Source organism: Ambystoma mexicanum, chromosome 4q (genome assembly GCF_040938575.1).
Source record: "Ambystoma mexicanum isolate Mex_15411 chromosome 4q, UKY_AmexF1_1, whole genome shotgun sequence".
NCBI classification, from domain to species: Eukaryota; Metazoa; Chordata; class Amphibia; order Caudata; family Ambystomatidae; genus Ambystoma; species Ambystoma mexicanum.
Genome location: NC_090928.1, coordinates 334,384,778 through 334,412,079, shown reverse-complemented (window position 1 = coordinate 334,412,079; position 27,302 = coordinate 334,384,778). Strand labels below are relative to the sequence as shown.

General features: G+C 44.3%; 1 protein-coding gene across 1 annotated transcript in view; it reads left to right on the top strand.

Moving 5' to 3' along the window:
• The first annotated feature begins 1,191 nt into the window (after positions 1–1,191).
• Positions 1,192–27,302, top strand: part of RIOX1 (ribosomal oxygenase 1) — a 603,487-nt gene continuing 577,376 nt past the window's right edge. The window contains exon 1 of the mRNA XM_069607921.1: positions 1,192–1,359. Within this exon, the coding sequence (XP_069464022.1) occupies positions 1,276–1,359 (84 nt within the window). The 5' untranslated portion in view covers positions 1,192–1,275. The remainder of the gene's footprint in view (positions 1,360–27,302) is intronic.

Genomic DNA, 27,302 nt, shown 5'->3' with positions numbered 1-27,302 from the left:
GAGACGCTGACGGCGGCTCACACCTGGAGCTGCGATGACGACCCCAGAAAAGCATCAGGAGGCCTCTCAGGTTAGTGGAGGAATGTTGACAGCATTGCCAGATAGCTAATTTCAAGTTGTTGCAAGGACATTTGTCCGGGGGTGTTGTTACGGGTGACTATCCCTTTACGGCAGCTCCTGCTTGGGGAAACGTCACGAAGGGAAGTGCCGGAGAAACAGCAGTTAATCCATGTACATACATGCCAACACTCCCGATTTAGGCTGGAGGCTCCCAACTTTTCTGTTAGAAATATTGCTTTTTTTCAAGTTCTCCAGCCTAAAATAATTCCAGTGACAATACATTCCTCTGGGGAAAACTACGTCTCCCGATTTTCTCTCTCAAAACTCCCTCCTAGGTGCGTTGGAATGTTGGCATGTATGCATGTATCTCAATAAAGAGGGTACTGCCCATCCACGCTGGTGTCCGTGTTTGATTTAGGGCTATCCAAGCCCCTAACAGAGGGGGTGGGGGCTACAACATCCAATAACTTTGGCATGTATGCAGACAATACTTCGGCTGTTGCATACATGAATGGGACAGAGCTCTCACATTTCTCATGGCCTCGCATGAGAAGGCAATCCAGTCATATTCTTGCTTGGAATTCTAGGACTTGTAGTTTCATTACATTTCAAATGGAAAACTGAGCAAAAACTGCAAGTCCCAGAATCAAGAGGGAAAAACAGGACTAGTTTGCCTTCTCTATTTTATTGAGGACGTTTTTGTTCCCATTGCCAATAGTCTATTGGATGTTAAACCGTTTTGTCTAATTATTCTAGCTAACATAATTAAGATATGAATTTATCTTTTAATTGGGGTTTTAGCTCATTCGTTTAGGATGAGAACGATCACGTATCGAACAGCCCGGATTATTTTCAACACAATGCGTTGTGATGCTGTGTACGCTCTTTAAAAACAGCAACTTCAAACATACCAACATGGCTGCCGTGCTGACTGCATTTATGGGAGAAATATAGCCTTCGCGTGCTCACATTGACACACAAATGTTACTGCGCAGCTCGGTACCTGATACCTGTAAACCACATGTTTATATTTAAATTGACATTGCAATTACTGTTAGGTATTCATCGGAATATGTGTGCTGTGTATCCCAATTCTCGCGTGTACAAGTTGTCCCAGTTGTTTTGTGGGACAGTTTGGTCTCGGGTCTTTTTCCACACTCGGTTGAGCTTGTTTGTCGGTAGTAAGTAATCGGGGAGTTGCTGCCTCCCTGTGCAATGGTGGGTCCACGTGTCTCCGCTTTCGCTATTCATCAGCAGCAGTCCCGGGAGCAATCGGGCAAGCACCCCCTTAAACACAAGGTCAGTGTTTAGCCATTCACTACTGTAAATGTCCAATGTGAAGGGATAGAGAACTGTTCTCTCCGAACCCATATAGTCCACGCACGTTCCTCAAAGTGACAGCAAAAGTAGGCATGAAGTGTTCCCAGGCTGTTGTGTTGTCATATAAGCTAAGACTCCGAGTGAGCGTGATCATCGCATCTGGCTGTCACAACATTAGTCAATAGATCAAAACAGCGCGCAGTGACCCAATAAAGGTTAATGTATATTTGTTATTGTTATATCGACATGTGCAAGTCACTTAGAGAAGCGAAGACTGGGGTGGATCCCTGAGGATGAAATGCTTTTACATCACGCTCAACGTGTCCCATTTCATGCGGGAGTAGTTTTCCTACTACTGGTTTTATTCTTTGCAACCTGGTAGTTGCTTTTGCTTTTCTTTTATGCAGGGGTAGAAGTGATTTAAAAAAATAATAAAATAAAAAAGTAGTGGAACTATGTTCTGCATGTCACACCCTCTTCCCGTTGTCCTCTGCTTCCCACCGACCCCATGCTCTCCCACCTCACCCTTCAAGTCACATACAACCAACAATACAACCACTTTGTGTGCTGCTTAAGTAAGGCATTAGTGAGAGGATTATACAATGTAAAGGTTAGATGCATGAATTGACACAAATGGATATGATAAATTAGATCTGAAATCAGATTTCAAAGCATGGCTCTGTACAGCCGGGTTCAGTCGGTCTGCATACAGGTAAGTTCAGAAGTTTCATAAATCAAAAAGTTCACAATGGTAAAGAAAAGTCATACCCTGAGACTAAGTACATAGTATGGTGTTGCAGCATGCAGGATACTTGTCAACTTTAGGTGGACAAGATGGCCCTTGTCTGTCATTGATATCCACTGTTTTCAATTTAATGTTTATCATTTTTGGGGACAGAGTGGCCGTTAATAGCCCTCAAGCCCGAGCTATCTAAGTTCAAGCTCAGCATTCCATCCCTGAGCACCCCTGAAAGCAGTATTTATCGCTATTATTATTCTGAGCCGCCATCTGGTGGGCTGATACTTCGGGGTTTTTAAGGGAACCAGGTTTTGTGCAATTCATGGCTCCCTTTAAAAGGAACTACACAAATGTCCGTGATTGGAAATTACTATTTCCAGGACCTGCAGGAGACCGGGTGTTCGAGGTGTGGCACTCCGGTGGAGACTCGGCCTGGGGCACCGCCTTCTGGGACAGGGTGAAAGCTGGGCAGGGAAAAGCTGGCCGGTATGAAATGAGTGTGGCTACTTGCAAATTCTGCTGGTGTTCCCAGCCTCCTGATTGGCCAGATCTCTCTCGCTGGTGCTAATATATAATGCAATCAAAAACTCTGGAGGACAACAGTGTATGGTATTGCTGCAGATTTGTATATGTACAGACTGTATGGAACTATTGATCACCATTTGTAAATATCTACTTAGCCTTGTGTGATCATTATGTACGTTGAGAGAAAGGAAGAGACTAAGCAGAGTGGATGGCATAGCAGACGAAGTACTGGGCAAACTAGGTAAACTATTGTAGTTTGTTGCCATCTCGCTTTCAGGGTAGCTAGTATAAAGCAACAGGTTGCAAATATAGGATGACAAGGAGTTTGGGATCAGCTCATGGGTTGAACACCAGTTGTGCAGATAAATGCTACGAGCAACTCACAGAACTTGGTTTGCCATCAAATGCATTTGGCCATTTGTTTATATACATTTTCAAAAGTGAAATCTAGTTGACACTAGATGTAAATACACAAACCTTAACTTTACTGAAAAGATGGAAAAAATGGAGTGGTTTACAGTAGCAATACTTTTTTTTTTTTCAAGGAATGGAGTTACTGGTCTGTCTTTAAAAAATAAATACAGTTAACACATATTGGTCTGTGCCAAACAGGATTTAGTTAGCTTAATAAAAGTATCAGTCCACTTAATTTTGGTTTGTAGTTATTTGAAAAAGAACTTACACTCACACGCAGGCTTTTGACGTTTTTAAGCGTGAAGGAGATGATTACTGCTGCATTCTCTCTTCATTAGCCCCTTTTGAACATGAAGTGAACAGAGAAAAGAGGGTCGAGGTCCCGGAGTACAAAAAGAATGCAGGGCGAGCTGTGCTTTCACTGAACGCTAGTTGTGTTACAGTTTAATTAGCAAACCTAAATGATTGCATAGCAAATTTCTAGGTAACGCAGCTTATTTTATGTCTTGTCATGACTGACAAAATCACAATGAAAACAATGCCAACATTTTGTACTTTTGTGTAGGCATGGGAAAGGCATTTGCCAGGCACTGCTGTAGTGGTAATAACTGACCATTGATGGTAGAAGCTGCAAAATGGTGTGAGTACCTGGGCATATAAAAACAGTGCTTGGCAAATGCATAACACTTATTCACAAGCCAAAACCATTGGTTTTGCCAATGCCGGTTTTTAACAGGATTTTATTGAAGAACACCCACCCATAGTGCTTATAAGTAGAAGTGGCTGAAGGAAGACCTGGTGGACATTTTTATTACACAAGTAGTGCGTTTCCAGCTCCAGTTAAGTCTTTCACTCTGAGAAGTCTGCTTTGATAAAACACTGGCGGGCACTTCGAGAACAGCGTTTGATAGTAAGACTTGATAACGCTATCTCAAATCGATCCCAGGAGGATGTGTTTTGGGTGGGGGAGGGGAGTTGGTGGCAATGACCAGATGGATTAGCATGGCCATGGGCAGTCAGTTGGTGGGTAAATAACCAAACGGCACTTACAATTGGATCTCGCTCTATAGGACTAGGGGGTGGCCTGACTGATGGGCTGGACTAACGGTGGGTCACTACAGGTAAGTGCTAGGCTGAGTGAAGTTGATTTCTCTAGTTTGAGAGCAGGTGCATTACCACCACTTCCTTTTTCCTTGTTTCATTACTTGCATATGGTGTGACCCCCTCCCCCCGCTCACCGGTACCCTCCAGGTTCTGTCAACAACACTGTAACAACATTATGACGGGTTCCAGGATTGAACATCCTTCCACTGGGAGAGAAATCCCTTTACGTGACCATGCAACCTGATTCAATGAATGTGATCTACAATTTAAAATGTCCCTGTGGACTACCCGTAAAGTGAAATATTGTTGGACTGAACATAAGTCACAGATCGGAGCGGGGACATACGGTTGATCAACTTCCATTTGTGATACTGGAGCAAGTAGTTTTGCTTAAGAGAGGAGGTGATGTGACCCGTTCATTACATCAACGGGATATCTTCTTGATTGAGACTTTGTCCGTTAGCCCTCGTGGCGTGAATCTGGACTTTGACCTGAATTGTCTTCTATAAAATCCATAATGTTGCATTTCATCTGTTTTTCTTATTATTCCTTTACTCATACTTTTTCTTCACAATATCTCCATAGCCAGGGTTTGTTTGCAGATAGCACGTTGAGTATGTCGACAGTTACCAATACCTGGGAGAAGAGGTGAGAGCTGACGCTGACTATGAAGCTATCGTGGACTGTAAAAACAAACCGCTGGATACTCACTAGAAGGGATTTTAAAGTTGTATAAGCAGTTTCTCCCCTGCCATTTTGTATGGACTCGAAGCACTTGCCATGAGTGATTTGACATGGCTGAATGAGGTGGAAGGACAATTTTGGAGGAAGCTGCTAAATCTGCCACCTACCACGCCAATGTCATACTTGCAACTAGAATTGGGATTGGTCTCCCTTCTAAGCCAAGTAAATATAAGAAGCGGCACGCTATATATTAAATCTAGTGGCTCGCCAATTGTTGCAGCTCATCGGTTCGATGTATTTAACTGGCAGTCATAATAAATATGTCAAATTGAACGAGAATTGTTTTTTCAATATCGAGTGGACCCCCTTCTTTGAGCGTGGCACCAAGTTTGAGGTGTGGAAGGACGTATACAAAAACAAGCTAGAGCAGTGGGATTGGTTAAACAACTTTACACATTTGCAATCTCTATACAACTTCAAATTTGTTGCGGGCATTGGCCGCTATTATCTTAAAACGCAACAGTATCTTCTGAAACACCCTAGTCCTTCTTTGTGTTAAAACTGCGTACAAATCAATTGGCACTGCTGGCTCTACGAGGGGCCCACACAAAGCTCCCATTTGACCAGATAATATGTCGTATTTGTAAGATAAAAGAAGGCATCGAAACACCTAAACGCGTATTAACGTTGTGTCCTAAGAAGGGATCTACTTATATGACAAAGCTGGGATAGTTTGTGGGAAGCTACGAGTCAATTAAGAGTGTTGACTTTTGGGTTTTTTGTTTAATACTGACCTTGAAACTGTGCACATGGTGCTGTACCATGTCTGGGAAGTGATCCTTGAACATTTAATAAAGCAATAAGAAAACGAGGCTAGGAGATGCATGTCCAATAAAAAGAAAACGTTTTAGGAGACAAAGGAATTTGCTGATATTAGAACATTTTTAGGTATTTATTGCGGGTTTAGAAATGTATTGTCAAAAGTTGGTTTTATTTATGTCTATCAGTTAGCCACGAAAGTGAGTCTTGGGAGGGACTTAAAAACCCAACGATTATAAAATTGTAGCTTTTAGAGAGTATTTTAGCATATGTTTGAGTTTATTCTATGGTATGTTTTTATAGAAATGTAGGATTACAAGAGACCATGAAAATGATAATGAAATTGGATAGAATTGGGCAAAGGTCTTATGTGTGAGTCCGTTTTGTAATTATATTGTAATATGTGTATGTTTTGTAAAGGTTCCATTGTGAATCAATACAAATAAAATATATGCCAACGTTATCTTGATTCTAATGTACTATACACTCACTGGGTATTCACGTAGATGATTTTTTTGAATGTCGCTGTATATTGTACTTTATCTGAACTGTTAATGATTGGCTTTTATTGGCTATTTTATTTAAGATGGTGACTAGCATCAACCTAATTCTTGTTGACTTCAATGTACTTTGCACTCACTCTGTGTTTGTGTGTAGGACCTTTTGTATACCTTCACTTGCTGTTGTTTACACCTACTCAAGATGGCGACCAAGATTTCCATCGCCTTCTTGATACTTAACATACTAGATATCGATCTGCTATTAACAGATATAACGGTACGGGACCATGTCGCTTCCTTGTAAAGCGGCTCTGCCACAGCCCACTGCTTGTGTTTGACTGCTGCATGCCTCGATAGTGTGTTGGTGGAGGTCTTCATACTTCTGGTGAGTTTGGGAACTTTTAGGGGTATGACATTCTGGGTCTCTTTTTAGTAAACGGTGTGACATTGAAGTGTTTTATTTCTTTTAGTGACGAGCAGGATGTTTCCCGGGTTCTTGAGTACTCCTGATATCTCCATAATCATAGGGGTCCTGAATGATGCTATGCCCATCAACGGCTTCATGGCATGCACATGCTGGACTCTTGCATCATAATGTGTTCAGTTTTTACTTTTGTATCAGGGCGGTGTTCATTCAACCTGTTTGTTTTTTGCCCCTTACACTGAATTTCGTTGGCTTGCATCTGTTCACCTTACTCACTGGTTCTCTCTTTTCTTCCTCTCCCTTGCCTTTATCTTCTCTCCTCTCCTGCTTCCCTCACCATAATCTATGCACTTACACTATCAGAATTTCTGCAAGGCCTAGTAAGATTGTCACTGTTTGCTCCTCTCCCTTCTCCCCCCCCCCCCGCCCCTTTTTCCTCTCCTATTGCCAATGTCATTGCACTATCAGAAATTTCATCAGGGCTAGTACGATAGTCACTGTTTGTTCCTCTCCTTGCCCTCTCTCGCTCCCTCACTTCCCCCACCTATTGTCATTCCCCTTGCACTATCATAAATGTCGTCAGGCCTAGTACGATGGTCTTGGCTTGTTCCTCTCCCGTCTCCCACCCCTCAACCCCCCCCCCCCCTCCACCTTCCTACCATCATTGTCAATGCCCCTGCACTATCAGAAATGTCTTCTTTAGGCCTTATATGATAGTAAATTACCCATTCATAATGTCTCAAGGCCTTGTTATTGTATTTTCCCTTGCTCCCTCCCGTGCCTTGAAGCGCTTTGAAACACGTGTGTATAGGTGCTATACAAATAAACCATTATCTCATAGTATTCGGGTATTTGTAAGTTGTTGTTGGTTAGCATGTTTCTTTGGTAGCAGTGTTACTTTGGATACACTAGTGATTGTGGATGTTTTCTTTCATTTCTTCGGAAGACGGATTGTTACTGTAAGGGTTTTAATTTGACTGACATGCTAGAAATCTTTGTGTGCTCTATTGGACTTTAATTGTTTTGTGTCATTGGAATCTTTATATCAGAATAAGGTACTGCTGCCTTGCTGTACAAACTGTTGTGCTTGATTAAGAATTAACTGTGTGCCCCTGCAGTATTGCTAATTATGTTTTGTTTACGCTCACCTCTGATGAAGGGTTTTTACCCAAAATGCATATGGTTCTTCTAAAGCCTTCTATCGTGTGAATACGCAACCCAAAAAATGATTGTACTTTTTTTTATTTTTTGTTATACAAAAAACAATCATCAGCCAATTTTATCTGTGTTTACTTATGTGTCACAACTGTGCTTAATATTGGGAACGTGTATCCTTACTATTTGTTTTGGACGTACATGTTTCCCTTTGAATTTGCCATGTTTATTATTTTTAAATCTTTCATTAACTGCTCATAAAACCGTATGGTGAGTCACATGTGCATTTGTGTTCTTGATAATTTAATTTCTTTACCGGACCTGACTTATTTTTACATTTTTTTATTACACCATTAGTGTGTTTACAGCTCAAATTAAGTCATGAACTCTCAGAAGTCTGCTTTGATAAAACATTGGCAGGCACTTTGAGCACAAAGTTTGTTGCTAAGACTTGATAGGCTATCTCAAAGAGATCCCAGAAGGATGTGATTTTGGGGGGAGGGTTGAGACTGGGTGTCAATGGCCAGAGGATTAGCATGGACATGGGCAGTCAATAGGTGGATAAATAACCACACCTACACGCTTTGTGCCATTTCTCCCTATTTGTACTCTAATGCAATACATTTGGCTTACAAGGGGCGGTTCAACGCCACTTAATAGCCAAAACGTAAAGTGCGTTTAAATGACAATTGTTAGTTTGGGATTGCCCCTCGCAACAAACCCCAGCCCATACCTGGTAGACACTTGTCTGCAGCAGTCTCAATTGCATAAGTCAAACCTAGATTACTTCTGAGCTGAGGATTGTGGCAGCTCGGCAATGGGTGTAATGTCCCAAGCAGTCTATACAAATAAACAAGCAATCCAGCACCTGCGAGAGAGCGCAATATTGTGACGCTTGTGATGAATCCTCACAAAATCCCTGCCTAAAGTCTTTTCACAGGTGGCGAAGGGAAGACGTATGCTTCCTGATCCTAACCCTGGGGGTGGTATTACCTGGGTGGATCACCTGGGAGGAGAAGGCCAGCAAGGGAGCAGGAGGGTTGCGCTTGGAGAGACACAATACTCCCCGTCTCTGAAGGATGAGATACCAGAATATCGAATGGCTTGTTGTAAGACTCAAACGCCTTTCCTAGAGGTAACCAACCTATTGGTGAGGAAAGCCATTATGGTCAATATAAGGATCAGAACATTAATATCCTTCCTTTTGAAGAAGTATAATCTCTCCTCTGGTGTAAACTGTGAAAATAAGACACACACATCACTGGAGTAGTGTCGCCCATGTTGGGCAGGCTGACCGAGTAGATTTGCGGGCCCTAGATTATTTTATGCAAGTTCTGGTGCAGGGCAATTGTGAAAACGCCATGTATGAGAGAGGTCAGGCTGGGGATGCATGTTGCCAAGAGGAAGCATTCAGAGGAAAGAGCATCCCCGTCCTCCATGTCCCCTGAGAGAAACAGAAAAAGACTTGAGAGGAATGAGTGTTAGATAAGATTTTCATATTTGTGATAATGTCTTCCTGACCTGTGTCAACCCCAGAACTTTTTGCTTGGACTTGGTTACTATATTACCTTGTCTCCAGGTGAAGAGGAATCTTTTTCCCCTCGCCTATTCTTTTATTCCTTTTATTTTTGTCTCTCCGTAGTGTAGGGTTGAAGTTCTATTTTACTACAACTTTTGGGCTTGTGCTGAGTGGCCTTTTGGGGTCCCCTGTTAATTTCTTTCATGTACTTGGGTGAACTACTGGCTTTTCATCCACTTTACATTGTGTATGCGTGAACCAGCACACCCCGCCTTACCTGTAAAATTTTTGTTACAGTTGCAAGTTTGCTTGAATGGCTGGTGGCAGCAGAACTACTTTTATGACTTTAATCATCATTACTCGCACACTGTTAAATCAGCCTCAAAAAATCTCTTGTGTGCTTGTTTCTGAGATCTTCCCCTGCCATTCTAGGTGGGAACGACCTCAGTGCAAGTTTTGACTTCGACAGGAATTCTTTGTATTCTCCGCCTATGATCCAGAGTGTCTGAGAAGGCAAGAAACAAGGGAGGAGTCCAAAACTCTGCAGCCCTTTGTCTTTCACCTTTCCCGGAAGGTACCAACTCCCAGTGGGGGGCTGGCTGTCCTGATTGGACAGCCAGATCGCCCCTTTCTGTAAACTGCAGGGAGAGATTGCAGAAGTTTTGCTGTAGTTCCTGATACTCCGAACCTGGAAGCTGCTGACAAGTCGACCAAGGAAGTACAAACTGATGAGGAAGATGAAGAAAAGATGTCTGTAGCGATTTCCAGCGAGCCTGCTGTGTAACCGTAGCCTGATGCAACTCTTCCTTCCAATCGACCTGGGGGTCCCGAATGTGATCACTCCAACCCAGAGGTTACTGCGATACACTAGTCTCAAGAAGACCTGCATTTTGAGCCACCCCATGATGTGTTGCGACCTTGCTGGGCTGAAAACCGCCAATACCTCAATTTGAATCCCTGAGGTCCCCTCACCAAAATGCAGGACGTGAGTGGCGAGAATCTGACCGGTGATATTTAATCTTCATCTGGCTGCTTTAAAAAGGCATCAAATCCACAGATCCACGAGCATCCGTGAAGTATCCTTTGCTGGAAGCCTCCTTTGATGACTGCTGCTGCAAGTTCCCGTCCAGTTCTTTAGTCTCCAGACCATGAATCCAGGGACAGGTTCCTGTGCTGCTGCATCCTGAAGGCATTCACTCTGGAGATGTTCCTTTCTTCTAAGGTACTGTGTGGGCATGGGTAATAATTACCTTAAGTCTGGTGTGCATCCTGTGAGGCTGAGTGAGTGATTTGTGTGTTTAGGAGTTTGCCCATACCACTTGCCCAGGCCTAATGCTGGAACACATACAGGAAGCCTTCTTTGAAGTCCCTGATCACATTAACTATCTCTGAAAATGAATACTTACTTGTTTAAGAAGATCTCCTATGGAACTTTTCTCCCCCCCCCCCATCCCATTCAGACACTTTGTCACGCCTAGTACAATAGTCATGGTCTGTTCCTCTCCCTCCCTTCCCTCACCTATTGTCAGTACCCTTGCACTATCAGAAATGTCATCAGGCCTAGTACGATTTTGTCTGTTTCATCTCCCCTCCACCACCCCCACCCCCTTTCCGCCCTTCCTTTTAATCATTGTTCAAAGCTCTTGCACTGTCTGAAATGTCGTTGGGCCTAGTACGATAGTTAATTTCCCATTCTTAATGTCTCAAGGCCTTGCAAGAATGTTATTGTATTTTCCCTTGTCCCCCCCGGCCTTTAAGCACTTTGAAACATGTGTATAGGCGCTATACAAATAAACTATCATATCATTTCCTGCAACTGAAACCTATCACAACCTGCCTACAGCTAGTACCTAGACCACTAGGGTCCCTCTTCTGCCTCTGAGAGAATTCATGCCATAGACTAGGGAAGGACTGGATTAGAAAAGGCTTCTGTCTTGAAAAGTAGAACAAGAGTAGAAGTACTTACTTGCTGAAAGAATTAGTGCGGTAACTATCTCTTTGAAAGAAGAAGTTACAAAGTGTCATTTAGTTTATGTTTACCTTTTGAGTTGCATTTTGCCCCTCTAAAAAGTGTAACTTTGGTGTTTTCCCCCCTTCTAAAAAGTAAGTGTTGGTACTTTTTTAGTATTCTTAACTGAATGAGTGTAAACGCTCAATAAACGGGTTTTCGTACCTTGAATAACATTGTGTTCTTCTTGAAGTGTAATTGGGGTTTGCTCCCCCCTGATCTGCTTTGTACTGACCTAAAACAGTTGAGGTAAATTCTTGTCTTTGCTTGAAGCCCCTCTTAAAAGTATATGGTTACTTACCTTGATTAGCTGCCGCTCTTATCAACTTGTAACACTGGGTTGTGCCACTTCTGATACTTTTTGGAGCATTTCCAAAATAGTCTTGGGGTCAATTACTTACCTTGAATAACACTGTCTTCTTCTTAAAGTGTAATAGGGTTTTGCTTTCCCTGGTTTGCTTAGTGCATTCTAAAATAGTTACTGTGTGTTCATGCTTGTCATTGAATCGCTTAATGCCCCACCAGAAAGTATGAGTTGTTTTACTAGCTCCGAACTGTGTTGTAAAAGTAGAATTGCAAGGAGTATACTTATAGCTGGGTTGATTTATTATCTGATTTCATAACTGAGTGTCAATGCATGACTGAGAGGGTCAACTCTCCTTGAAATACGCACTGTATTCTAAAAGTATATCTAAGCTGGTCTTATTCCCCAAGAACAGTATATTACTATCCTGAATGTATAACTTTAGGTTTGACTCACCTTGGCTTGCTTCTTGCTCCTCTAAATAAGGTTATACCTTGGTTTGCATACTATAGGTATTGAGTTGGTTTTTATGATTGTGTTTATATGATGTTCTAGTACTTACTTCCACAAGAACTATCTTGGTCTACTTGTATTTAAACCCTTTATTTTTACAATACATAGTGTGTCAGTGTTTCTTTGGACCATATGTATGGTACTATTTCTTTCTACCAAGCTACAGCCCTCTCTCCCCCCTAAAATAAGCCTGGCTGCTCTGTCAATGCTACCAAAACATTCTCAGGTGGTACAGCCTTATAATAAGAGTGGAGCTTATGTACTGCTTCAGATATGGTTTTTATGAAGTCTGGTAGGACGTTTGAAAAACTGTCCTAACAGTGAGTCTTTCTGAAAAGAAATTCAGTTTTCAGGAAAGCAATAAAGCAGGGGGGGATTAAGAAGAAAAGGAGCAAGAGATCTCCCTCTTCTTCATCATCCCCCAGTTCCTCCTGCTCCTTCCTTTTGATTCTTCCCAGGAGTCGTCTTTAGAGAGCAAGCAAAAATGGAAATATTTAGTTAAGGAAGCTCTGGTCTCTGTCATCATTCAGGTGGCAAATTATATGGGATCATATCCTAAACCCCTGTCCCTTCCTCTCCTGCTGACAGAACGAAAGCTCCTCTGCCCCAGTTCAAGTGCACCTTAAATTCTCGGCTACCCAATTTTGCCACAGGTGAAGGGTGAGATTCTGAAAGATTGGAGAGGGCCATAGAAGGTGGCTTTCTAAATGCACGGGCACGCTATATCTTCTGGTAGGGCAGGACAGGTCTATTTTGCAAACCCTCCAGGTGGAATCAATTCTGCGTAGAATGGTTGGCAGGTCTTCCATGACCCCAGAAGAAACCATCAGGGATACTACAGATCAGGTGGATGGTCCTCTGAATAAAGTTTATGGAGTAGCATACGTGGCCATTCGGACAGAGACATGCTCATTGTGCACAGCAGAGACATTCCAGGGAGAATCGGGGGTTACAATACTGTCTAAGGCCTTACATGATGTTACTGATCTCACTCCAGTACATCAGGACTCAGATCGAATGTATCCCAAATCTCACATATGACTGGGTCAAGACGTCTGTGATGACCCTGGGGGCCTTCATTGCAGGATGACAACTTGTACACACTAAGGTTTGGCACGCCGACTCTGATCAAAAAGCTATGCCCATGAGGATCCCTTTCGAGGGCCCAATGGTTTTCGTGGATACCTCGGAGGACCAGGTTCACCGAGTATTCAAGGCCAACGAGCATGCCGGAAGCTATGAAACAAAGTTGAGAGTTTAAACCTTTCCACCCCAGTAACAGGTCATATAAATCAAGACGGTCTTTCTGTCCAGTGATACCTCCTAAACTAGAAGACAGATATTGCAGCTAAAAAGACTCTGATGCTTCCGCAAGGCCAGTAGGAGGGCTGTTCTGATTGGACCAAAATCTCTACAGATGACTGGGTCAACATTCAGCTCTATTCCAACCCCATCAGGGATTGTACATACTCCAGTTTACAGATAACCTTTTTTTAGAAAAAAGCCATTTGAAGGGTCCACAAGAATTAACTGGGCAGGACTTTCTATTCCATAGACTTCATGGTGCTGCGAGAGAGGGATGCTATCAAGAGATGACGCAGACAACAAGAGTAACTGTTTCTTAAAACCTTTATTGAAGGTTTTGGGTTGGTTTAATACCTATCTTGCCCTATAACTAAGGTGGGGTTTTCCCTACCTAAATAAACTAAGGAAAGTCTGTGTCTGGAAGTCCAAACCAAAAAAGCTGTCTTTGTCAAAACCTATGCTTGCCCTCACGTATAATACTAAACACAGTGTGGGGATGTTCTTAGTTAACTAAACAGTGTCCAAAAACAAATATGCAGCTACCTCTGGCTCCATTCCCCAAGTTCAGGATACAGTTCCAGTATTTGCTTTTTTTTTATAGCTAATTTGCCTATTCGTGGGATTCGCTTCCTCAAGTCCAAAACACACTTGTTCTTGACGTACAATGTTCTGTTAATTTCACAAAGTTCCATGAGAGCTCAGTGTTCCCTTCCTCAAGCTTAATGCACTTGCTCACAAGTCAGTTGGTTCACAATACTCAGCAATAGCTCTGGGTTCCCTTCCCCAAGCTCAAAAGCACTTTTTTCTTAAAGTGCAGCGTTCATGACTTCCTTTAATAATTGTAACGGGTTGGTTGGGGCTCCCTGGTCTTGGCGCAGTTGACAGGCTGCACGGTCCACCAACTACAGGCCGCGCAATCAGTTGCCCGTGTAGTTTCTTAATTGGTTGCTTCATTGGGTTCTTACTTGGTTTCTTATTTGCCTTATTTCTTGCGAAAGCTTTTTGTCCAAATATTCACTGGTAGGTGACTTGTTTTGTCACCTCTTTTCATATATTGTATTTTGTTGGCTTCCACTAGTAGCCTCTTTCTCCGTTTTTAATAGATTTTTCAGATTGAGCCTTTGCTCACACTTCACTGGTCCCCCTTCTGCTGTTTTCTAACATCTCTTTATCGAGTTCTTACTTGTAATACTTTGAATTCAAATTCTATTTTTCAGAGACCTTCATACGCATATGATTTCCTTATACATGACTACTCTGTTAGCTAGTTTCCAGACGGTCCATTGCTGGCATCACATTCGCTAAGTCTCTCATTGTCTCTAGATTGGAGACATTCGACAATGTGCTGGCTGCACACGACCACTCCGATGCAATGTATTTCAACAGCTTTCATCAGCAACTTTCATTTGCTTGCGTACCGGGTTTCTTGCATTTACTTGACTCACTGGTTGCGCTACTGGATTTCACGGCTTATCCGCTCACACGGCTTCTTACACCTGAGGTCAGGGTCTCACCTCCTGCCCCTCAGACATTCCTGGGTCGGCTTCCTTGCCCAGGAGAACTAGCACTGCTCTGCCACAATGAAGGGACCGACCCGCCACACGGTTCTCTTCTTCCGACCTCATAAGCTCCATGGAGACACGGCTCTCTCGCCATGCTTCGGAAAACTGTTTTACTCTGCAACTTTTCAGCATATCAGCGCTCCGCTCTCCACAGGCTCATCACAGGCTGGACTGGACTTCCTGCTGCTCTCTCCTGACAAACTTCCTTCTGATGTGAACTCCACCTTTTATACACCTGAATCCTGTCAAGGGGTTTCAGGTGTGAATCATTGCCCTCTTTTGCCTGGCCATAGTTAACACAATGAATGGGACATGCCTGACCTTCATTGCTGTATTCCTCCAAATCCCTCTTCTTCATCCAAGTCCTACATTGGTGTTCTCTATGAGAAGTGGGCATTCCTCTTGAGGCTTCTTCCTCTTCAGTACTTTGTGGGGACTCATGGGGTAGGATAGGACATGAGCGGAAATAGTCTGTGATGGCTAAGGGAAGGGAGGGTAAGGCATTGTTAGGAAAGGGAGGACCGGTGGATTGAGGTTTACAGTAGGAAGTGTATGTCCTCGTGATTGATCTTGTTAGGGAGAATTTTCAGTTTAGTGCTGAATTCTTCCCACCTTAGAGACCCCCAGCTATTTTGATGAACTTTGGGCCTTTGTACGTTTAATTCTATGTGTTTTCTCTGTGTTTCTTTTGGTTGTGGAGTCTAACAAACTTCATACGCATCATCTTTTACATTGTGTCACACAGCACCTCCAGTGCAGTGACACAGGGAAGTCTTCCAGATTTACCCAAGGTTTAAATCCCTTCTCTTGGATAAACTACTGTTTCCAGGAGCAGTAAAGTGAAATTGACTTTACTTGCATTGTAACTTTCTAGACCCAGCACATACTATTTTACAATAGGGTGCTGGATGGGTTACGTAGTATCCCCTTTGTCTCGCTTCTCATGTAACAATTTTATGTTACCCTTTCCTCGATGAATGGCTGGTGGCAGTGGTTTACTTTTTACTACGGTGGTGTGCCTTTACCGCAGGCTGCATTCACAGCGGCAGTGAAGCACTCAAGGGTGCCATTTTTGTCAAAATGGCCCGGTCTTCTTTTTTCGCCATTTCTTTGTGGAAAGGTCCTTCATGAGATTTACTCTGCACGCCAAACCAGGTTTGGTCACCTCGTTAATTTTGGCGGGATTCATCAGTAAAGCCTGCTTCTTGCTCCAGGGTGTCCGGCGGGGGCTGGAAGCTAGGGAGGTGCCTGAAACTCCCTGGGCTTAGTCTCCTAGGAGACAGGAATGCACTCTTAGGCGATTGGCCGGCTGGCTGTCCGCAAGGACCGCCACCCTGCTGGGTGACTGACAGCTGGTCTGGAATGAATGGGAGAAACCTGCATAAAATGTTAGGCTTTTTGGCTTGAAAGGCAGAGTTAACCACTGGACGAAGGAATCCGAAGAAGAACTAGAAGAGGACGCCTGCTGCAACTCCTGTACCGTGGGTTGGCCTGGTGAAGCTCTGCTGCTGTGCTGTCCAAATTCATTTAGACTAGAGAAGCTGTGTAAGGACATCCTCTCGGAGCTGGTTGAACTTCCACTGCAGTTGCAGCTAGAACCGAATAGCCAGGGAGACGAACACTAGATTGTGCGCGTTGCTTTTAAGTTGGCCAAGAGCTCCAGGAAGATCCTCCGGACTCCCTGGAAGCAGGACCGACCGATCCAGAGCCACCTCAACAGAGTGCTGGACCCCAGATGCAAGGAAAGAACAGCCAAGAGTCCACAGTGGTGCTATTTGCTTAGACGCGAAGAGCTGAAACCGCGAAGTGACACTGAATAGAAGTGGGTCCTTTTCTGTCGTCGACCGTCCCGTTGCAGTGCAGGGGTCCTGCAGACGTCCTCCTTCTTGTCCACACGACTGAGGCCCAGGAACACAGGATCTGCAGAGCTGCACAGGAACAGAAGCCAGCCAAAGCCCTTTTTCTTCTAACCAAAGGTACTGTACAGTCGTGTAACCTCACTGGTTTTCTGCTGAAACCTGTTTGGGTTGCTGTGTAGAGTTGCTAACAGCTTCTTTACTTCACAAGCCCAAACAGCTTGTGGCCCTACTTTGATTTCTTCTTTTCTACAAAGACTTTTAAAACATTGTGCAAGACTTTTACCTACCCCTGAGAAGTGTTTCAGTTCAGCTAGACTTTGCCCAATTGACTTTGGCCTAGCCTAGCTCCCTGAATGACTCTTCTTTCCTTTGACATTGTGTTTGGTCTTCCTTCCAGGAAGGGGTTAACTACCTTTGCATTTTTTTTTCTAAAGTACTTACCTGCTTTTAGAATATTTGTGAGATCTTTTGGTCCGTCCTAATAGCCTTTCTCTTTGACTAAATGCAAACAGTGATATATTAATGTTCAGTGTCCTAGTTACTGAAGTCCCCTGAGGGTGTAGGAAGTGTCTGTGTGCCATCCCAAAGGGTATTTATTGATTTAGAAATATTAAGAGGTTGTATTTTGGAGTGTATTTGTGTGTTACTATTATATTTCCCCTCGTGAAGAAGACTTGCTTGAAAATGACTGTTATTGTTTAATCAAGAAATCTTGTGTGTAAGTGTTCATTTGAATACTTGTCGCTGTGAATCTCTGTGTAACTCCCCTACAGCTCACATTGACCCCTCTTCAGATAAGGCTGGCTGCTCAATCACACTACCAACCTGTGTAGTACAGACTTATACCAAAAGTTGGGTTCCTATTGCCAGGAGGTCAGGGTTGTTGTAGTGCACCCAAAGGGTACTGCATTCAAACTTGCCTAACAGTTCTCCTTTCTTCCCCCGCCCCAAATGGTTTCTGTGATAGGGAGTATATATTATTTCCTGTTGTATTGTTCTCGCCCTAGCATTGGAATATGTTTCTTGATAGGAAGGTGATATTACTGTACTTTGTTTCTGACCTCTGCACTTTGCAAGAGTGAAGGAGGGGAGATGCTACAGGGTTGGCAATAACCCATAAAACTAGAGGGAAGATGGGGAAGGTCGGCCTCATGACTTAGGGAATACTGGGTCTCGCCCATGGGTGTTCTGTGACCCATTTCCCCCACCCCTGCCAGTCCCCAAGGACCCTCCACTCAGGTGATCCTCCCTTGTGGATCCAACCCCGGGGTCAAGATCTGGTATCTTATCCTTTCTCTTGGTTACCTGAGAGTAGGTCCTAAAAGAGATAAATGTGAGAGAGTGCCCTCGGATTTCTCTCAGTGCCCAAACCAATGGAGACAATTGGGCTCATTCTGGACTTGGAGACTGAACTGCTTCTTTCTTACGAAACATTTCAAGATAGTGTCTTCAGAGAATCATTCCCCTGATTGGAAGGGGATTATTTAGCTTCACTGGATCTGAGGAGTAGCTACCTCCATATTCCAGTCTGGGGAAGCCATCAACCATCCTACAGTTTGACATAGGCAAGGACCATTTTAAGTACAGGGCTCTCCAATTTGGTCTGAAGTCAGCTCTGAGAATTATTATCAAGATCTTGAGGCCAGTAGTGGCATGGATTTACCAGTTGGACATTCATGTGTTCCCCCCCCTCCTAGACAATTGGCTATTCATAGTGTCAACCCGGGATCAGTTGCATTGAAATGTTCTCGAGACTCGCAGAACTCTAGAGAGAGTGAGCAAAAGGGAAAAGTCCCAGCTCCTATCATTCCAGGGCCATCAGTTTATTGGGGCACAATTTCTCACTATGGAAGGAAAGCATATCATCTAACTTGCAGTCTGCCCTCTGTGCTTGCCTGGCGTACCTGCCATGGACTCTTGAAATGTCTGGTGCACATGGCGTCCGGTGTATTCCTGGTTCATTGGGCTTGCCCACAAGACCGCTTCTGTACCATCAACACAATAATTGGAGCGAGAACTCCTTGACTCTCTCATTTCCGTTTCCGAGTCTCTGCGAGCCAATCTGAGCTGGTGGTTCCAAAACCACAACCTATTCAGTGATTATTCTGCTTAAGGGGCCCTTGCTGTCCATCGTTACAACCGATGCCAGTGAAGTGGGTTGGAGGTACCGTGGTTGAGGGGTAGAGGCACCAGGGAGAAGTGTTTGGAATACAAATCCCATCATTCCTCCATTTGGAGAGAGCTTGTTCTCCCCAATTCTTCAGGGAAAGGCAGTGACTTTGCAGACAGACAGTACTACGGCCCTGGCGTATATCAACAAATGGCAGGGAACAGGCTCCAGACTCTACAAACATCTGGCTTTGGACTTGTGGGCATGAGCCGAACTGAACCTATTTACAGGACAAGGGACCATCTGGAAGCAGGCCATTTGAGCAAGATATTCCCTGCTGCATCATGGGAACTCCTCCCATAGACATTCCTCATCGTGTGCAGAGGTTTAGGACTTCCAGGTTGGATCTTTTGGCCTCTCCAGAGAATGCCAAGCCCTGGAGATTCTGTACAGTTTCCCTTCTCAAGTCGCCTGGGCAGAGGATGCAGTAGCCATTCAATGGCAGAAAGGGCTCCTGTGCTGTATGCTTTTCCTCCTTAATCTTTGCTCCCAAAGTAGTTCTGAAGATCTGGGACTCTGCAGCCAAGGTCGTTCTGAAAGCTCCTTTTTGGGCTTTCAGATTCTAATTCTGGAACTAACGATTTCCAAGGGTTATCTTCTTCTGAATTAACCTTATCCCGTTTTAAGGTCTGTGATGGTGGCAGCGAGAATCTAAAAAAAAAATTCTTGTGGGGGAGGGGTAGGAGGTTGGGGGGGAAAGGGTTACAGTGTCAGGGACTTGAACGGCAGAAAAGTCAGCGAAAGGGTCTCTAAAGGTTTCACTAGAGCAGTCCAGAATGACAAGCGCCCCTCCGCTCTTAAGAATTATGACAGACACTGGAAGAACTTCCAGCATTGGTGTGATCATAAAAATATTCTGCCCTTGGAATGTGGTATCCGTAATTTTCCTCAGTTTTTGCAAGTGGCATCTCTACCCTTCAGTCAGTAGCAATCCTGTCATTGAGGGAACACCGGGGAGATAAAGGGTAGTTTCCCATTTTATGAAACGTTTTTCTCTCTAGGCCGGTGGCAGAAGCTGAGAAACCTCCTTGGCACCTTCCATTGGTCCTGTGGGATTCACAGACTGCTCCCTTTGAGGCTATCTTTCAGAAGACTGGGGACATTGGTGTGCAAGGCACTCTATTTCATTGTTCAAGAGGACTCTCCGTTTATCAGATGTCACCCAGTGTTTACTTCTTCCCAAAGTTATCTCCAAGTTTCATCGGTCTCAGGAAATCGCTTTCCTCTCCTTTTTTCTTGTTTTTTTATTTCTTTTTATTAACCAGCCTCTTCCGATGAAGTGGCATGGTATCGTTTGGATGTGAGGAGGGTGTTCCTAAAGTATCTTGAAAAATCAGGGTCGTTAAGAAGATCGGATAGCTTGTTTATGTCCTTTGGGGGGGGGGGGGAGAATCAGTCCATGTAGGAAGGCTGTAGTATAGATAGATTAGAGAAACCATCAGCATGGCTTAATCTTTAGCGGGACTGCCTTGCCACCCAGAATTCAGGCAAGGTCAACCTACGGCAATGGCTGCCTCAGGGTGTGTCCAGCCATAACATTGTTTCAGAGGAGCTGCATGGGCAAATCTGGACCTCTTTATTAGGCACTATTGGGTTGAATTTGCAAAACTGTTTTTTGGTATTGGGTGTAGCGAAATGCGCTGAACACACTGGTTGATATTAGCTCAAGAAATTGGTGTTGGGTGGAGGGGATGACAACTAGGTGTCCATGTGTTTCTTTTGCCCCATCCGTACTGAAGTTGGTATATCGCGTGCAAAAGTAGTGGGACAAGGAAGAGCAAAATGGAGTTAATGCTCAGATTAATTACAGATAATCTTCATTATTCCTAGTCCTGTTCTACCCCGCCACAGTACTTACATTCCCTACCACCTCCATTTCTTTCCTGGCATGGATTGAGTGGGCCCAAGGATTGGTTATTAACTGTGGTATGCTGAGATCCTTGGAGTGTTTTACTCCCAGGGCATACACAAAATAAGAATAGAAAATGAAGAAGGGGGTCCTGTGATCGAGGTGGGTCACCTCACATGTAAGTACTGTGACAAGGAAGGGCAGGACTAGGAATAATGAAGATTACTGTTAAGTAATCCAAAACTCCACCTTTGCTGATTCCGAGAGGAGTACTGCAGTTGTCTCCGGCTGCTGCTATGATAGCTATGTCATTTTAGCTTTCTTACTGCTGCCCTACAATCTGGTCCCGTGTATCAGTGGATGACATCACTTCCACAACAAGGCGAACCTCAGTTATAGAGGCACTGCTTAACAGCAACGTACGCCATATGTACAGAATGATTGGTAAGCTGCCCGAAAGTAGCATAGAAGCAATGTTTGAGCAGATTGAAACTGATCTGAACATCAGACTGAATAACCTGAAGTACAGGGGGTACAAGAAAGATTATAGTGTGACTTGTTCGACCTGGGTGTCTGCATAACTTTAAGATAACTAAACACAACCATACCTCTATTGCACGCTCTTCACAACACCCAACCTGAAACCAAACCATACACAACCAGACCACATGACTGCTACCAACCAAAAACACACCAACGCTCAGTGACCGGTTCCTCTGAACTGAAGCTGCCATCCGCATCTAAGCTCCCTTGCTCTTTCTCCCTCTCAACCCCACTAACAAACCCCAACTCCTCCCATTGCAGATTCACCAGAGCGCCAAGAGGCCACACAAGTGGCGACAGTGTGCGGTACAAGAATCTTTAACACAACAAATGGATGGTTTGATAAGAGGTTACAAGGTGGGCACCTTTGATAGCATTCTTGAATGTTTGTTCTCCAGAGCTAAGTCAGCACCTTGCTGACTATAAGGAACTTGACCCAAAGAAGCTAGCCACTTCAGCTGACCTCCACAGAGTGTTTAAGAAGGGGGGGGGGGGTCTGTGGAAGGATGAAGAGTCTGAGCCTAACTATGAAAAACATCCTTCCAAATGGGTGCACAAAATAATAAGAGTTAAGTTAATTCGAGTTTAATAAGGCTAGTGGTGTGCATGCCCGCCCACTGGAGGTCAGGAAGCCCTTCCCTATATTTTCACTCCACCTGTTGAGACCGTGGAGCTCTTGATCCTAGGTGCAAAGAAACCCCAAAGAGTGTCCAAGCCACACCCTTTCCTGGGTCCAGGGACTTACTCAGAACTTTTTGTCTCCCTGGATGTCTGAGAAAACATCTCTGCCACTGCAGCAGAAGTACCAAGGAATTCTCTGCACTCTCCGTGACCTGGATACCGGTGCTCCTAGAGACTCTGGGGCAAGCAGGAGAGTAATGGGCACGACTCTGATCCATCTACCCATAGAACCTCAGATCACCAGACTTGTTGTTATTCCACCCCCCACCAGCCCCCCCCCCCCACCACCCCCAGACAATATCCCATTGCCCAAATAATTGTAGACGTGTGTAGATAGTCTGCTTCAATTCCCGGGGGTGCCCAGGAAAATGTATCTACATCTCCACTGTTGGGGAATGACCTGGAAAATCTTGGTCTGGTGGCACCAGCCTCCCCCCCCCCGCCCCCACACCTCCCCAATTGATGCTGCTGTGGTCACTAGATCACAAGCACACAACTGGGCCAAGCCGACAAGTCTGACACCACACCAAAGAAGTGTCAGTCCTCTACAGCGTCAAAGAAGGCTAACTGGAAGCCCAATGCCACCAGGAGAAAGAAGAGAACGTTACCTCCTGTAGTGAAGCCAGTGTCTGAGCCCAGACCAACAGCAGGGGTTGTTCCCTTAGTGGAAGACCATACAGTCGCAGGACTACTTGACCTTGGAAAGCATCTTTAACTATACAATGTTCTGGCTGAAAGCAAGAGTGGCCTTCTGATGAAGTCCTGAGAAAATGGGCTTGTACCAAAAGGTTAGCTCCTGGAAAACATATGATCTTCTGAGATGATGGGCTCCTTTACTTTGAGCCTTAGCCAGAATACCATTAGAGGTTGGTGGTACCCATTGCCTATTTTTACTCCATTTAGCCCACAATGTGACTCTGCCTGGACACCTTAAGAAAAACCAAGGAGAGGTTCACCTCTTCTGGCCCAAGATGGGTGGTCAAGCTAGAGGGCTACTTTAAATCATTTCACCCCAGCTAAACCTCAGACAATGAGGGTGACGAATGTGAAGGACCCACTTCCAGGTTTGGGGTTCTTTTTTAGAGGCTGGTTGACATAGTTGGTCTCATGGACCCTCCTGCCTACTTGGGTAGCAGGTTGACCATGCCAGCAGGTATCCTGAGGCTCTGCTAATGATAACTCACTGTCAGAGCAGTGTCCAGGGCTCTCCTGTGTATTTGTTACTCTGGTAATATTCCTCAATGAGGTCTTCAATGACACAGGGCCAACTTTGTCTCATTACATGCAAGCTCTGTGGCAGGTATGTGGGATAACATGCACGCTTTCCACTTCATAACATCCAGATACCATTTGTTTACTTCAACAAAATGTTAATTAGCATGATGGTTCTGGAAGAGCCCCTAAAAAGGAAGTGCGATCTCATCTTACCATGCCTTCTTTGTGCATACAGAAAAGTACCTCGGAAGGGAGTTGGATTCAGCCCCTTTGAGTTGCTCTTTGGCTACCTTTTGAGGGGTCGCCTGGCCTTAGACAAAACAATATGGGGAAGCCTCATCATCAAGTCAAGCCTTGATTGAGGTAGACTATTCTCTAGGTCTCGGGAGAAGAATGGCACAGACCATGGATGAGGCAAAGAAAAACATCAAAGCAAGTCAGTCTCTAATGAAAGCCTGGTTTGATCAAAAGGCTTCTGGAGTTGGTCTAGCTCAAGGAAAATACGCTATTCTAATAGAACCTACAAGGCCTAGGGCTTTATAGGACGTATGGACTGGGTCCTAAAGCTGGGCAAGCCAAGAACCTGATGAGCCAAACCACGAGCCAAGCCTTTGAGGGGGAAACAAGTGAGTAAATTAGGCAGCCTAAAAGTGACAAACATGCTATATTTCTGAGGATATTGTCTGGGTTGGGATTACCCAGACGTATGGAGGGACCTGGTGTGAGAGTCTCACCTATTTCATTTCTTGTATATATTATCAGTTCATACCGTTCATACAACAAATGATATCATTTGTACTAAAGATTTCTTTTAGGGTAGCTTAAAAATGGAAGCATTTATTCTTTAGACATAGGCATTCTTGTGTTGTCTGATGCATTCCGGTCATATAGACCATCGTCCGGGACAAATTTATACAAAACCTAACCAAACGCAATTTGTAAGTATTTGACAATATTGTAATGGTAGCACATTTAGGTGTGTTCATACATCAGCTGTATTCACCTGCCTGTGTTGTCTATTGTTTGTTTATGCACCTCATGTCTTTGTGTTTCTTGGCACTGCTGGGTTACTCTTAGATATAAGCATTAGACCATACATTTTGTCTGGTGATCTAGGTTTCCTAACATCTTAAATAGTATGGTGCATTAGTTTTACATACCTTGTGACGACCAGCTGTTCTCCTGTTTGTTACCACTTCCTGCTGTCATATGGATGTATCTGGCAACAGAAGCTTGGGAGAGGGGGTAAGTATTGGGGTTCAAATGGCCATTCTGCTTGGTTCTTCTATGCCAGTGGTCTTCAAACCTCTTTGACCTGCCTCCCCTCTACCCCTGAGCAACATCTGGGCAGACTGGGCCCCCCCCAAATATGCCAAATGGATAATATGTACAAATGGCTATGAACTATGAACTATTATGTGCCCCCACCGCACCCGACTCCCAGTGTAGTCCCTGGGTTTCCCCACCTGCTCCCAGCACAGTCCCTGGGCTCCCCCCACCCCATTCCCAACACAGCCCGAGGGTCAGTGGGAGTTTGTGAATTTTTTAAGTGGAGGAGCATAAATATTTCCCACAAAAATGCCATAGCAACCGAGCGCAGCGAGGGAGCCAGAACCAATCAAGGCGGGTTCGGGGGTTTTTCCCCCTGTGAATTCCTTTTAAATAATGGGTTAAAATTATGCATTTTAGAGCATACTTAAAAACAGTTGGCAATTTGGGCTCTGGGGCGAAGGGGGAAAGCATGGTATTTTTGACTGGGCATCTATGATGGATATCCAGTAAAGAAAATACCATCTCTACCCCCTGGGCTCCACAGCGCCTCAGGAGAGCTGATTTTAGCAGGTGGGTAGGGGATTGTGCAACAAAGGCATTTTTAAAATGTCTTTGTTGTACAACCCTCCTTCGCCCTCTACACCCACTCACCAAAATCAGCTCAACATACCAACACACACACACCCATCACCATACACTCACTCTATTATTCATACAAGCACCCATCACCATACACTCACTCATAACACAAGCATACTCACATCCATGCATATATTTAAATAAAACATAAATGTACCTTCTGCAGTGCCCCAGCCAGCATTTCCAATGAGCTATGCAACGCTGGCGAAGCAAAACATCCCCAGCCTTGCATGGCTCAGCAGCGAGCATGTGCGGCTGGGAAACTGAACTGTCAAAGGGAAACAGTGTTTCTCTTTGACAGTTCAGCCAGCCCAGGAGCACTCCCTCAGCTGGAAAAAGCAGCTGAGGGAGTGCTATGTGTTTCACTGGGCTGGATCCTCGACCTCCTGCAATATTGGGTGAGGGGGCATGGTGTCTAGTCAAAGGATCGAATCTAAAGGGTCGACAGGTCAAAGGTCAAATTTTCTTAGGTTTTCGTTTAGGGAAAAAGTGATTTTTAGCAAAAAAAAGGGGCTTGGGGGGAACCCCCCCCAAAAAAAGTGAGAAAAAAAAATCCGATCCTTTTGACCTGTCGACCCTTTGGTGTCGATCCTTTGACTGGCAACCGGGGGCCATTGGGTGAGCCGCCAGGCTCGGACTGGCCTATAGGGCAATATCTGTTCCAAAAATGCAAAATGCTAGCGTAGGCCAGTCAAAATGGGCCACTTTTTTGGCCAATGTGGGCCAGTTTGATAAGTTACTTCACTATAGAGCTAGTAGTTTTGACCATTGTTGCTGAATAAATATTCTTTAAATATCACAATTTGCTTACATTTTAACAAAAAACACCCCCTTGGTTACTATTCAAACAGTCTGTGACTAAAGGAATGAATATCAATTTGCAACTGCAGGCCACTTTTTCATTGGTGCCTGAGACTGTTTTGTGGTCCAGTCAGACCATGTGAGCCGCCCCTGCCCATTTCCTCCAATCTAAAAAACCTGAAAAAAAACAATCATATTTTTTTTGTGAGGGGACATTTTATGCTGGGCTCCCGTGCCCCCCACCCTCCTCAGCCCCCCGGGATACGGCCGCGCTCCACAGTTTGAAGATCTCTGCTCTATGCTATGCTATTCTGAGTGAAACCTTATATAGGTCTACAGGTTTCTCTAGCACTTACCTCGATTCTGGGTACTTCAGCCACCTCTGGGCAACAGGATCCTTCTGGGGTGGATCTCTGTGTCCAGAGGCTGGCTTTAAATACTGGCAAACAGAAAATAAATGCAGCCGCAGGTTGCGCGATGACCCCAGTATCAAGATCAAAAACCTAGAAAGACTAATTTGCAGGGAAATCAATAAAAATGACATGCTTTTACCTGTACCAAATATTACCGTGCCCAACGGATCCCAGGAGGCCTACTCATTCCCTGAGACCAATACTCTACAAAGTAAGCCGCGAGTTGTTCGCAAATGGGAACAGATACTCAATAAATGCTCCCCAGGTCTTCTATTGCTCACGTTAGAAGAACTATCAAATGAACTAGAGAATCTAAGCAAAGAAATTTCCGAACTACAGATCGAGTTTACAAATGCCCTCTCAGCTACAGATTTAGAAAAAATACTGGAAGACATTAACCACAACCTAACGGACTACTGCTCTGAATTAGAAGGCAAGAAGCTCTGTAAATCGAGACGGGACACATATGACTACCTTTAACAAAGTAATGTGCACATGGATGGACAGTTACAAACAGAACACACCACAAAACAATAGAGCCACTACAAGTTGAGCCGATCGGAGCAGCATAGTCAGAATCCACAACCATTGAAACAGATAAACCACAAGAGCAGGCACTGGCAGTAGCAATACCGCAATAGAGCACACCATAATGACAGCAAGTGTTTTTCTTAGGCAGGGGAGGAAGAGGCAAAGGTTGTACAAAGACTGATTTGCGTTTTTGAGTTTGGCACACTGGATCTAGAGATTGTGCCAACATTGAGCACCTTTTCAGCAGCATTTGCACCCTTCGGCAACAAATAGCAGATCCATTCCTTCCGGGCCACTATCACCACTGACCCTCTGCCGATATAAAGTAATTCCTCTCCGGTCAATTTCGCTGAGAGTTCATTATTATTATTACC